Genomic DNA, 13,056 nt, shown 5'->3' on the forward strand with positions numbered 1-13,056 from the left:
AGATGACATTCGCATGAGAGTGAGAAATCATTCTGACCCCAGTCCATGTGCACCTGTGATTAACACATTATGAACCAGAAAAACATTTGATAGATTTTGTGGTAGTCTTCCAGTTATCAAAGCACCCAGTTGCAGGGGTGCGTGGTCAGAGCCCAAGGCACTTCTCTGGCTGTGTTTGTCAGGACGCATCATTGCTGTCACCATGCAAGGTATGGATCAGGTGGCAGAACACGCTCTCCAGGGTCAGTTCTCTGGGTACTGCTGCCAACCTGCTGGGATGCAGTTCCCATAGGTTGTGCCAAGCTTGAGAAAAGCATGGGGGAACCTGAGCCACAGTTGTGATAACATAACTTCCCCAACGGAGTAATGTCTGATGCAACTGTAGTTCCTTGAGGCCAGATCAGGAAAGGTGGTCAGGCACTTAATTTTCTAGTTAAATGCTTAAACTCCTCTTAAGTTCAGTGGGACTGTCATTCCCACTTAAGTTTAAATTCCGCTAAGGAAAAGTTCTTTGACTGCAGCCTGCTATGGGAAGTCAAAAACACTGCTGCCTTTGAGTTATTCATTTCACTGAATTTTCACTGAATTTTTAGAGTTGGAAGGGACCATAAAGATCATCTAGTCCAACTCCCCTGCTGAAGCAGGATTGCCCAGAGCATGTCACAGCATGTTACTCAGGACTGCATCCAGGCGGGTCTTGAAAATCTCCAAAGAAGGGGACTCCACACCCTCCCTGGGCAGCCTGTTCCAGGGCTCTGCCACCCTCACCGGAAAGAAGTTCTTCCTCATATTTGAGTGGAACCTCCTATGTTCCAACTTGTGCCCGTTGCCCCTCGTCCTCTCACTGGCAACCACTGATTATAACTAACTGTTGCGTTCAAACTTCTTGCACAGAGAGAGCAAGGGAAAATGCACTATCCACACCTTGTAAATTCTGAGATCCACACTTTGATTTCACGGGTTTTGCTCAGGCCTGCTGAAGCCACCTACCTGTTTCGTAGTAATCGTACATATGCACGGGCACTGGTTTGATATCTGAGACAGGCAGGCTTTGCTCCACACTGAAGGAGAAGTTGATTTCCTTCTGTGAGACCTGGAAATGGCAAGACAAGAAAAGGCATCAGACTTTTTCTTTTCACATCTGCTCCTGAGGCTAAGGTTGAACAGATGCATTTCTGGGTCAGACTGGGTGACAAAAGTGCCATTCTACAGTTCCCTCCAGATTGTAAACTTGATGTCAAATCAGATAATTGCTTAAAAGCTGTTGCTAAATATGTTTTATTGCTAAAATTGTGTGCTCTAATTTTTCTTTCTCTTCATATTTCCATTGCCAATTACCCCAACCATTCCTAGGTTACTGCAGCTTCCAGCACATCAGCATTCATCCTGTCATTGAAAGTTGCTGTTAGTTTCTTTTCTTGCCTTTTGCCAGCTAAAATCACCTTCAGCACCCCTATGAATCTTCTTGCCACTTTTCTCTCTTTTAATCACTTGAGCTCAAGATCTCCATCCTCCCCTGTGGTTCTCTTCCTCATTCCCCACTTTGGCAGCCAAATGTACCAAACTTTCCTCCTTACTCATCTTCTTCAGCTTCTCAAGCTTTCTCTTGCATGCCTGGAAACATGCCCTTGCTCTCATCTCCCTTTGTCCTTGTTTTTATCTTGCTGACCTCTTTATAGGAATAGAGCCGCAGACAGGGGCTCTGAAGAACTTTCTGCATCACTGGTACTCTGCTGGGTAAACTTTTCACATTCTCTGTGAATTCAGAATACTGACTCCAATCTTCCTTACTAGAACCTTGGAGACCAACTGGTAAAAATTACCGTTTGAGAAATAGATGTCATGACTATTTCTTTTTGGCTTCCTCTCTCCTTCCCTTCTTGGTATTTTAAGATCCCTCATGTTTTGATTTTCCTCTTTGTCCTCTCTTATTCCCTTTATTAATGTTATTTATGTAGGAGGACTATTCTTTTCATGTAGAAATCTCTCTAAAAGGGAGGGGATAATACTGACTCCCTGTAAAACACTCTCAGATCGACTGATGAGAAGCATCCCTTAGAGGGTGAGGAATATTATGTAGAACTTTTGCAATACGGAATGCAATTAGCTATGTTTATGAAATGCTATTTAATGATAGAACATTCTTCACAAAAACTAATAACAAATGCATATCTCTTCACTGTAGATTACAACTACCGTGTATATATATTTGATGTTGGACTGAACGAAGTCCTTTTACATCTTTAAGATATATGTATTGCAAACCTGCTATTAATGAAATATTTATTTTATCTGGGAGCCTGTTTTAAACTTCCAGTGTAATAAAACTGATAAGAAACCTCCCAAACTTACCTTCTGAAGGTAGAAAAGGATGTGGTTGTTCTTGATGTCTACATGATCCACAACAGAATTCTGGTACTGAAGCTTGAAATAAGGCAAATGATAGCAACGTTAACATAGGAGACTTGCCAAGGAGATTTACTATGCGAGAGCAAAACATTTTTAAAGTGGCTGCCATGCTCCTCTTGAGCCACCTCGGCATCTTGTGGCCAAAAATAAGAAAAGCATGTTGAGTATTTTCATAACATGACTAGTGCAAACCAATCGTGATGATAGTTTTACTAGTCAGCTTTGGTGCATGTGACTTGTATCATTAACTTGAAAGTGCTGTCATTTCAATCAGAATTTACAGTTGCATGGCCTTTTCTGCAGCTCAAGCTGACCCACTTGCTAGTCCATTCTATACTTTAAAAAAACAAAAGTTTAAAAAAAATTTAGAAAAGAGTAAGAGCAAAATTATTTTACTATAAAAATTCACAAACCCAAAATATTACAAATTTTAAAAACTAGCTGTTTATTCCTCAAGTACATATAAAGAGGAGTAGGATGCTAAACAGTATAACATCTCAATGGAAAAATCTTCCAAAGAAAAGTTATGAATTTCATACAGTTCTAGCCAAAAAAGAAATCCAGGCCTGAATACTGAATGATTAAAAAGGCACCGAGCTATGAGCAGACTCAACAATGAATTGCATTCTTCTTTTTATCTACTTGAAAATTAAGGGTCATGGCTTGAAGCTAATGCATCTGTTGCAGAACCTAAATTGCACTGTGCACTAAGCCCCAGTAACCTGAGCAGAGCCACCGGACCACCCTGACCCAGTTCCCCCCAGGGCTGTCACGGGACAGTAACCAGATCCATTTTTGGGGAGTGAGACCCACCAGGTGAGTGAACAGCAGAGTATCCCTGCATCACCTTACAGACTGAAGGGAAACGCTGCCTTCAGGGGCATAGGGCTGAGTACAGGATGCTGGGACTCGAGAAAGAGTTATTACAGGATGTTTAGGGGAAGAACCAGAACTAACAAAGAGAGGGATAAGGTTCGATTGGGATGAAAAAGGGTGGAAAAATGAGATAAAAGAGGCCGGTTGTACGTAAACAGGATTGTGGTGAGCACGCTTGTTTGGCCATGCCCTGCACCTGGTCTCTCCTACCTTCTTATTAAACTCTGTGAGGGGCTCTCCATTCTGTGTACGCGTGTGGGCATGGAGTACCAGCCACTGAAGAGGGAACCACAGATCACAGGAACTGTGTCTGGGGTGATAGCATCTTGAGACACCAGACTTCAGGCTTGTTGTGTGTGGGTGTGTATGTCACTGTGTGACCGCTAGTGAATATAAAGCTGGACTAACTGGTGAGTGACTTAAGTGGCTTGGCATAAGAAGGCATAAGTCTAGGTCAAATATTGAAGATACCAGAGGATCTGCGCTGGCTACTGGAGGGACCGGGAGGTCTGAGCCTGTTACTGGAGAGACCATAACGTCTTGGGAGCAGATACTGGTCAGGCTATTGGGCTGGACTAGCTAGTGGACACTGATTTCTGTATGTTTGTGTGTGTACATGTCTGCATGAGGCAACTGGGAGACCAGGGGATCCAAGCTTAACGGCTGCAGAGACTGCATGTCTAAGGCTGCTTACTGGAGGCATCCACCATGCATATGTGTGGGTGCTGGGGAGCTCAGTTCCAGCCCTGGAGTGGGGCTGCAGCCTTGAGGGCGCATATGTCCAGGTGCCGGTGACTGAGTAGAACAAGGATCCAGGGGCAGCTACTGGGCAGACTGAGTGTCTGAAGTCAGTGTCCTGGTTTTACCTGGGAAATAGTTAATTTTCTTTCTAGTGATTGCTGTGAAAATAATGCCAATAACGTATATTGTTTTATCTGTTGCTAAGCAATGTTTATGCTTTTCAACGTTTACGCTGTTTTCAGCTTCCCATAGAAGCTGAGAAGGAGCACAGACAGAACAATGGAATGGCCAATGGAATATTCCATACCATAGATGTCATGGCTTAGTATATAAATGAGGGTTGGCCAGAGGGGAAGGAATCCATGATCACTGCTCAGGACGGTGCCAATTCACTGGATGGTGAGAGTGACTTTGTCATTATTATTATTGTTATTATTGTTCTATTAAACTGTCTTTATCTCAACCCGTGAGTTTTTTTCCTTTCCCCTGCTTTTCTCCCTCTTCTCCCTACCCCTCTTGGGGGGAGGAAGAGAAGGTGAGCAAGCCGCTGCATGGTCCTAGCTGCTGGCTGGGGTTAAACCATGACAGTCAGCTACCAGAGGGATTCACATTGTATATTTGCATGTATATATGTGCTTGTGTATACATACATATATATATATATACATATTCATCTTTTCCACAAATGAGCTTTCAGTCTGATGAGCCAGAAGGGGAAACAGGACAAGCCATTTGTGCTATCTGTGTTTGTGTAAGTGCTTGATCTGTGTGGCTGGCTATGTATATATGTATATATGTATATACATATCTGCACAGTGTGCATGTCTGCCTATTGGGAATACACACTTAGCCTTGCTGTTGGCTGTACCTGGGGATATGAAGCTGCAGCAGTCTCGCCTCTGTTGGGCTACTGTATTTGTCAACTCCTAACAGATTTGTCTTCAACAGATGAAGAGCTACAAGTCTGAGACACAGAGTATGTGGCAGAAGGCTAGGCCCAGAGACTTTGCAGAATTCTCATGGGGCTCCAATTTGCTAATCAGAGACTATTTTTATCAACTTCCTATGTTTTCAGGGTTTACCCTTAGTTTTGCTCCCATTCTTTACCTTTTTCAGGGAAGATCTTACAGGAACAAAACCTGAGAGCATCTTCACGTCAACAATAGCCATGTTGGAGACTTTGCGGTTTCCTGTGTAACTGAAATGAGAAAAGTGTTGTTAGTCTGGTCTGCAAATTGAAAGGACACCGGTGAATGACATTTTCAGCTCCCAATGATCTTGTTTGTCTTCCTGCAGCTGCACAGCAGCAGTTAACTGCCTGTACTTAAATCTTTCCTTGGGTGCTTTACCAAACTGTGAATGCAAGGGGGTAGGTCAATAAGAGGAGGTTACCTGGCGGAGAGGACAAGGTCAAACTTTGGTGGGAAGTTGCTTGTGCAAGATACATTGGCCGGCCGTACGGAGAGAGAAAATCCTGCAACTTTTTTTGGCAAATGGACGTTGTATCTGAGGGTGGTCTAAAAGAGATGGGAAGTGTGAGATGGTCACAGACAGAGTTTTGAGGCTTTGGCATGAGGTACGGAGGGGAATGAAGTATGGAGAACCCCTTGCGTGGTTCTCAGAGGAGTGGTGCTGAGTTTCCAGCTTGCTTACCTGCAGATAGACACATCCAGTGCCGTTCACTTCCACATTGTAATTCCCTGGAATAGTGGGTAAGGAAGCCTGCTGCAGTAAGAAGCGGTTCTTTTCATTCACCTGGAAAGTCTTACTGGGGGACTCCATGGAGTTGACTTTGACTGTGTTAAGAATTTTTTTAGAGAAGGTGAGGTATCCATATTGGGCTAAAGCTTGGAGAGCAACAACAGTGTCCTGAAAAGAACGACATGATCCCTGATTAGATAGATACCCAGCTGTAAGATGGTGCATAAGATTAGCACAGCTCCTATTTCCCTGATGCTTTTTGTCAGTGCTCATAAATGGAGGGGTACTTTGCAAAGAGCTAAGGAGACAAGATACAAGTTCTGGGGCAATAGATATGAATTATCCCAGAAAAACTGTGATAATGCCATGTCAACACTGACTGCTGTCTACTGCTAACTTGAAACTCAGGTAAATTCCCATTCCTAAATCTAAAATATGGATGAAGCTGCCTATGAAGAGCACGATGTGTCCTGACAAGGAAACTTATGCGAGCACCATTTATCAAATATTATTCAAACAAATTTGCAGTCAGGAAGATATGCCCTACTATCAAGATCCAACTTGCAGGCTGGGCTGATCACAGAAGCTTTCTTGTTACCCCACCGAGTTGTTACCTGGCTGGAGGAGAAACCGCCATATGGGTTCTGTTGTTTGACAAGCCAGCGCACAACGCGAAAAATGTAGGATGAGTCTTCTGGAGTGAGTTTGGCTTTGTTGAGCAAAGCCAGGAGCACATAGCTTGTCATTTCAATCTCAGCAGAAGGGGCACGGGAATAGAAGGCAGGGAAATGTTCTGCTTGTGGTTTATTTTCTCTTTGCCAATGAACTGAACCACCTGAAAACAGAAAAGTAGGGTGTAGAAAGCATGGAAAAATTACTTGCTGGTAAATTCAGTACAGCATCACGTGGGAGACACACATACGTTTCCATCTCTGCCTTTCCTCAGAAGTTTTTTCAGCCATCAGTGTCCTGAACTAGATAAGTTTTAGTTCCAGGATGGAAAAGAAAACAGGAAGAAATGGAAAGGGAATTAATAAAAGGGAGGCTGTATAAGTCAAAGAGGGGTTAAAGTGAAGTCAGTGCAGCAGAAGGATGCTAAGGCAGCATGCACGACATAGTCAAGGGAAATGGGTTTGTTCAGTGTGTAGAAGAGGAGGCTAATGAGGAAGCTAGGTACAATCTTCCACTACCTTGGACTGAGACTTCCAGGGGTCTCTCCCCACCTACATTATTTAATAATTCTAAGAAAATCAGGTCACACCTCAATCTTTTGTGAAGCCAAAAGAGACAGAGATAAAGTCAGTAGCATAGCAGGAATGAAATGGGAAGGGAGCAGCATGAAGGAGAAAACTGTACATCAGAACAGCTTACATCATAACACAGGCTGTTCCATCAGCTGCATTGCCTGTATCATGGCCATACGGCACTTACCATCTCTGGTAGCTGCCTTGTCCAGCTTCTCAAGGAAGAACTGGGACCTTTCCTCATTGTCAGCTAAGCCGTAAACATAGGCAAAGAGGGCCTGGTTGTACAAGTTGTGGACCCCGTTGCCAAATGCATTCTCCAAACAGTTCATGCCACTCTGAACGATAGGATGCTAGTAATGCAAAACAGAGTAGGATTGTCAGGCACTTGGATTTGTGTCTCAGCTTCTCTTTAAATATTTCCATCACTGCTTAAGCTGCCATCACTGACCTTTCGTGCTAAAAATCCATGGCATTTTTAAGGGCCTTCAGGGTGTACCCTGTAAAAACTGCCATGCCTCTCAGATAGATGTTATTGCTCATTTGCTAGCTAAAGCTATCAAGATAACTCTTCAGCCCTTTCAGCCTTCCAGACGATCTCTGCGAGCTCTAATTCAGCTCAGACATTACCAGCACACTCTAACCATGTCCTGTCTATGCAGTTTCACTTATAGATGTGGCATGAGTTTTTGGAGCTTCTTATGAAGATATTGGGACCTAATTCATGTTGCTGAAGAACTATTTGATTCTACACAATGTTTTTATCCTGCCGGTCTCAGGTACTTAAATGACACCCCATACCACAGTATCTGAGGGACCTGAAACACTCAGCGTGCCTAGACCATATTTGTCAGATTGGGAACGATTCTCATCTTCCCCATTTTAAACAGAACAAAGTCAGCAAAAAACCCAGGCTCTCAAGGATATGCAGGCAGTATATTACAGAGAACAATTCCCCTGTGCCTAGTATTCCAACCAGCAGGTTTCCTTCCATTATTGACAGTGACAAAGGGAAACAGAAACACAGCTTGGATCTAAATGCACAGAGAGAGTTTGAAGGACTGACGATTTGGATAGCTTGGACTTTGGACTCGGCAAATTCAGAGAAGATTCCAAACTGGACTCTGGATGGAGTGAACAAATTCTGCCTGGATCTTGCACCTACATAGACTATCATTTTTTAACACAACTGGATTCCTCAGGGATTTTAAAAATTAATCCATAGGAACTAAATGCATAATTGATTTGTAACACTCATCAAATACTTATGCCAACTTCAGCGTTCTGGAAACAGATTTCCTCAACTGATCCTACTGTCCTACAATCAGTATTTACCACATTGTTAAAGAATATGGATGTGAGGACTGTTGTGCACTGTTTGACTGATGGCTGACCAAACTAATAGACCATAACAGCACCAAATACCTACCTCAGTAGAGTGTCCAGCCTCCAGTAATGCTGCCACAACGTAGGCTGTGAGTGAGTATTCAGCTTCTTCTCCACCCTGAAGAAAAAGCAAGCAAAGAATGGGTCAGTACAAATGTCAGAGAGAGAAACAAAACGTGAATTAATTCATAGTTCAGATACCAGTTTGATTTGAGATCAGAAGTAATTTCTGTTTTCCTGTGTGCACAGGAACAAGAAAGATCAAGTTCACTCAGGATAAAACCAAGATTATTTCATAGTAATGTGCTCTGGGCAATCCTGCTTTGGCAGGGGAGTTGGACCAGATGATCCCTAGAGGACCCTTCCAACTCTGACAATTCCGTGATTCCATGATTTTCTTGGCTTTTGCACATATGCAATAAAGCACATTATAGTCTGTAGCTGAACATAGAATGCAGTGGTGGAAAATAAAACCAGAGACTTCTGCCTCAGAAAGCTATACTCGTTTCTACCTCATCATCAATACCATTCATAAGAATCATGCCCTGCTTGTATGAGAGACACAAGAGAACAGTACTAGGAAGAGTGAGAGTGTGGTGATAAGCTTGTGTCGACAAGAAATGATCCAAATCAATCCCGATGGCTGGACTGGAAGTTTGGAACTATACTTGTCTCAGTTACCTTCAAAGCATTGTTGAAATGTGATCCAACATTTTCAAAGCATCCATCTGACTTCTGCTTGCTTGCCAGCCAGATCAAAGTTTGAGTCTGGACATTGTCGTCAATGTAAATGTAGCGTCTGGCTTGTGCAAATGACTTGTACACAAAGACAGTGAGCCTGCAGGTGAACCAGAAACAGAAAGCAGGTAAGGTATGAACAAGACCAAGGTTTGCCAGCATTTGAATATGCATAGAAAATGACATAAAATTAAATCCCTAATATCTGAGGTAAAAGAAACAAGTGCTTTGTAAGTTTTAAATAAATAAGATGATAGTTAAAACCCTGATATTAAAAACTGACCTGAAATTTCTCCATTACTGTGCAGAAACCATTCTTTCAGAGCAGGGGTAAAGTATAGGCACAACTTGATGACTGATGATAACAACTTCTAATCTTACTTAATAGAATTATGAAATAAACTAGGTGAGAAGGGACCTCTGGAAATCTCCACACCAACCACCTGTTTAAACTAAGGCCAGCTTCAGAGTTCTGTCAGTGACAGAGATATCCACATCCTCTCTGGGCATTTGCCTCAGTGCAGCAGCCTTCCTGGGGAAGATTTTTTTCCTTCTAGCCAGCTGGAGTTTTCCCTGTTGCAACTTGCGTATGGACAAACTCTTGCTCTTAGTCTGTGCATCCCTGACAAGAGTCTAACTCTTGTCTTTTCTACAGTCCCTATCTAGGTAGCAGAAAGCTTTATCTGGGTTCCCCATTAGCATCATCTTCTACAGGCTGAACAATTCCTACAGCCTCCCCTTGAGCATTATGTTCTCCAGCCCCCAATCATCTTACCATCCTTTTGTTGCACTGCCTCTGGTTTAATAATATCTCATTTACTAGGGGAACCAAATTAACTGAGCTATATCCATTTAGTGTATTAAAAATCACTTAACAAATTGGTCATTTTTCAAAGCCTAAAGATCCTGTGCTAGGAAAATGGAAAGTGTCATCACTTACCACAGACTCCCTTCCCTATCTCGTCTCCCAAAGGAGCTGTAGCATCCATCCCGGTGTTTGTATGATAGCTGTTTTTGGTACCCTGAAAACACAATAAAGACAACATATTTTCTAATCGCAGAAAAGGACTCGTTCTGCTGTTTATTCAACCAAAGCAGTAAGACTTTTGGATTGAATATTAAGCATTGCATGTCCGGTGAATAATGTCAGTCACTATGAATTCTAGCTGCTTTTGCTCCTAAAAGTACGACACGCTTCTTTGAGGTGCTGTCACTGCCTGCTCCTATGCAATGAACATAGTGCTAGAATTCAGAGATCAGTGTCCACCACGTAGAGCTTTAGAGTTCAGTGCACACAATCACGATATTAAATGGAAGAATCTGAAAGCCCCTCACCTGTGGATAAATATCCAGTACCCTTGACTCTAATCTCTTCAGTCAGCTGCCCAGTCTTATTCAGATAATCCAGGGCATAGATGTTGGGTGTGAACAAGGCCATGTTCTGTTCTCCGCAGCCATAAGGCATATGGAGGAGGTTCTCCATGTTCCTCAGGGCTGTACCCAAAATGTCTCCTGAAGAATGAAAGATATAAGAAGTCAGTTCAGTTCAAAAATGTATTTTATTACAGAGCATTACACATTGCTTTATATTACCTTATTATGAATGCAAAGGCAATGACCAATATAGAGTAATCGCAGTAACCAAAGACACAGCTAAGGAGAAAGGCTGAAATGCCCCCATTTTTTATTTTTTATTTTGATGCTGGACACCTGGGAGAAACTGAGAATTTGAGAAAAAACTGAGCACCACTACTGGCTGGCATGGATTCTGAGAAACATCTATGAACCCTTAGAAGGGTTGGACTTCCCCGTCCTTTACAACGAGCTTTCTGGTTTGTGTGTTCATGTGAGAATGATGTGTGGGGTATGATGCTGATGGGCTACAGAGGCTGTATTGCACAGCATCAGCACAGCTCACACTGACCCAGGCATGCAAAACAACTGTGTTTAGAAAGCATCCTGAGTTTAGAACCTCAAAAATTTTTCACTGAAGACAACTGTCAGTCTTAATAATGACTTTAAGATTAGTGGAGTTGATTGGGACCGGAAAGTCTTATTCTGTGGGAACTTATTGACTAACAAATGTTTTTTATTATGCGAAAGCAGAAATTTGAAATTATGTAAAGTGCTGAAGTCTTCTTTCCGAGAAATAATTATTCTTTTTTTTTGTCACAGAAGTCTGCCTTATCTTACTTTTCAGTTGAATCAACTCTTTTACTATACAGAACAGGATATTCTAATGCAGTATAATCTGAAATGTAATATAAGTTGAAATATTTTGACTATTTTGTCCTCTTTTCATATGAGGGAATTCTGAGCAACTTTTGTCTTTCACTGCCATTTTGCAAAACAGGAAACATTTCCTCTAAAATGAAGATTAAGTATTTTCTCAACTTTACATTACTTTTGCACATGTATACATGGTGACACTTGGTGCAGCACAAGAGAAATGCCATTTACTTTTGGTTTTAGTCTAAGTACTAAACTTACCAATGACAGAAAAATAAGCTCTGGCTGATCCCTGCACTAGATTTCTTGGCAGGCTGAGAGACACTGGTTCAGAAAACATCTTGCCTGATGAGAAAATGTAACAACGACAATTGTTAAAATCATCTTTTTTCCAGAAGTCTTCACTTTGTAAGCATGACTACAGTGACTGTTACGATCTGCGGTCTCGGTAAAGAAAATGCTGCAGAGGCTTGCCCAGTGAGTCAGAGGTATCTCTGAAAATCCTGAATTGTAGCCCAGCTTGACCCTGAGACCCTCTTCCCTTCCCTGGAAGGGTCTCTGGTTTTGTAGGACAAAACCGACAAGGCAGTGGAGCAGTTCCACTGACTCCCTGGAAAGAAGGAATGAACTTGCCTTACCTTTCGTACAGATGAGGGAGCTCTGAGTCAATTCCTTTTTAATACCTTCAGGCTGTTTGATTGCAGGGAAATGGCCAGAAAGAGGAAGAAAAATGTAAAACATCACCACGAAACTGTGACAATTTAACAGTGTAAAACAGTATGTGGATGTGGCTTTCCAGACAGTGCACCCCTTGTACCCAGTCCTACCCTACCTCCCCTAGAATATCTCCTGGTCCATGGCTCCCTCTCTCTTTTACCCAACGCCCTGTCCAGAGCACCTTCCTTCTTAGAAAGCAGTTATAAAATAGACGTTTCCAGCCTCTGAGAGGGACTCTATCCAATGAATCATATGTGGCCATGCTTTATGGTGCTCAAGAGAAATCCTTTTCCTTTTATACCTGCCCTTCACCCCTCTCCACAGTATTAGAATCACAGGCTAAAGGCGCTTGTAGGTGAGGCATGGAATCATCAAGGTTCAACAAAAGCAAGTGCAGGATTCTGCACCTGGGAAGAAACAATCCTCAGTATAAATACAGACTGGGGGATGAGGTATTAGAAAGCAGCCCTGAGGAAAGGGACTTGGGGGTGCTGATGGACGAGAAGCTGGACATGAGCAGGCAATGTGCTCTCGCAGCCCAAAAGGCCAATCACATCCTGGGCTGCATCAAAAGAAGTGTTGCCAGCAGATCCAGAGAGGTGATTCTGCCACTTTACTCTGCTCTGGTGAGACCTCACCTGGAGTACTGTGTGCAGGTCTGGAGCCCTCAATATAGAAAGGACATGGACCTGATGGAGCGGGTCCAGAGGAGGGCCACCAAAATGATCAGGGGGCTGGAGCACCTCTCCTATGAGGACAGGCTGAGGGAGCTGGGGTTGTTTAGCTTGGAGAAGAGGAGGCTCCGGGGAGACCTCATAGCGGCCTTCCAGTACCTGAGGGGGGCTACAGGAAGGCTGGGGAGGGTCTGTTTACAAAGGCCTGCAGTGACAGGACGAGGGGCAATGGTTTTAAGTTGGAGAAGGGGAGATTTAGATTGGATATTAGGAAAAAGTTCTTTACCATGAGGGTGGTGGAACACTGGAACAGGTTGCCCAGGGAGGTGGTTGAGGCCCCT

The 13,056-nt window shown here is 43.0% G+C and overlaps 1 protein-coding gene across 1 annotated transcript in view; it reads right to left on the reverse strand.

Moving 5' to 3' along the window:
* LOC141472200 (ovostatin-like) overlaps nucleotides 1–13,056 on the reverse strand; it is a 32,409-nt gene that overhangs the window by 70 nt on the left and 19,283 nt on the right. Inside the window, exons 23-35 of the mRNA XM_074159068.1 lie at nucleotides 11,963–12,014; nucleotides 11,586–11,669; nucleotides 10,431–10,607; nucleotides 10,036–10,117; nucleotides 9,039–9,195; nucleotides 8,401–8,475; nucleotides 7,159–7,324; nucleotides 6,342–6,562; nucleotides 5,680–5,895; nucleotides 5,419–5,543; nucleotides 5,134–5,224; nucleotides 2,353–2,424; nucleotides 991–1,093 (exon numbers count right to left, since the gene is read on the reverse strand). Of these exons, the coding sequence (XP_074015169.1) occupies nucleotides 991–1,093; nucleotides 2,353–2,424; nucleotides 5,134–5,224; nucleotides 5,419–5,543; nucleotides 5,680–5,895; nucleotides 6,342–6,562; nucleotides 7,159–7,324; nucleotides 8,401–8,475; nucleotides 9,039–9,195; nucleotides 10,036–10,117; nucleotides 10,431–10,607; nucleotides 11,586–11,669; nucleotides 11,963–12,014 (1,621 nt within the window). The remainder of the gene's footprint in view (nucleotides 1–990; nucleotides 1,094–2,352; nucleotides 2,425–5,133; nucleotides 5,225–5,418; nucleotides 5,544–5,679; nucleotides 5,896–6,341; nucleotides 6,563–7,158; nucleotides 7,325–8,400; nucleotides 8,476–9,038; nucleotides 9,196–10,035; nucleotides 10,118–10,430; nucleotides 10,608–11,585; nucleotides 11,670–11,962; nucleotides 12,015–13,056) is intronic.

Source organism: Numenius arquata, chromosome 1 (assembly GCF_964106895.1).
Source record: "Numenius arquata chromosome 1, bNumArq3.hap1.1, whole genome shotgun sequence".
Lineage (NCBI taxonomy): Eukaryota > Metazoa > Chordata > Aves > Charadriiformes > Scolopacidae > Numenius > Numenius arquata.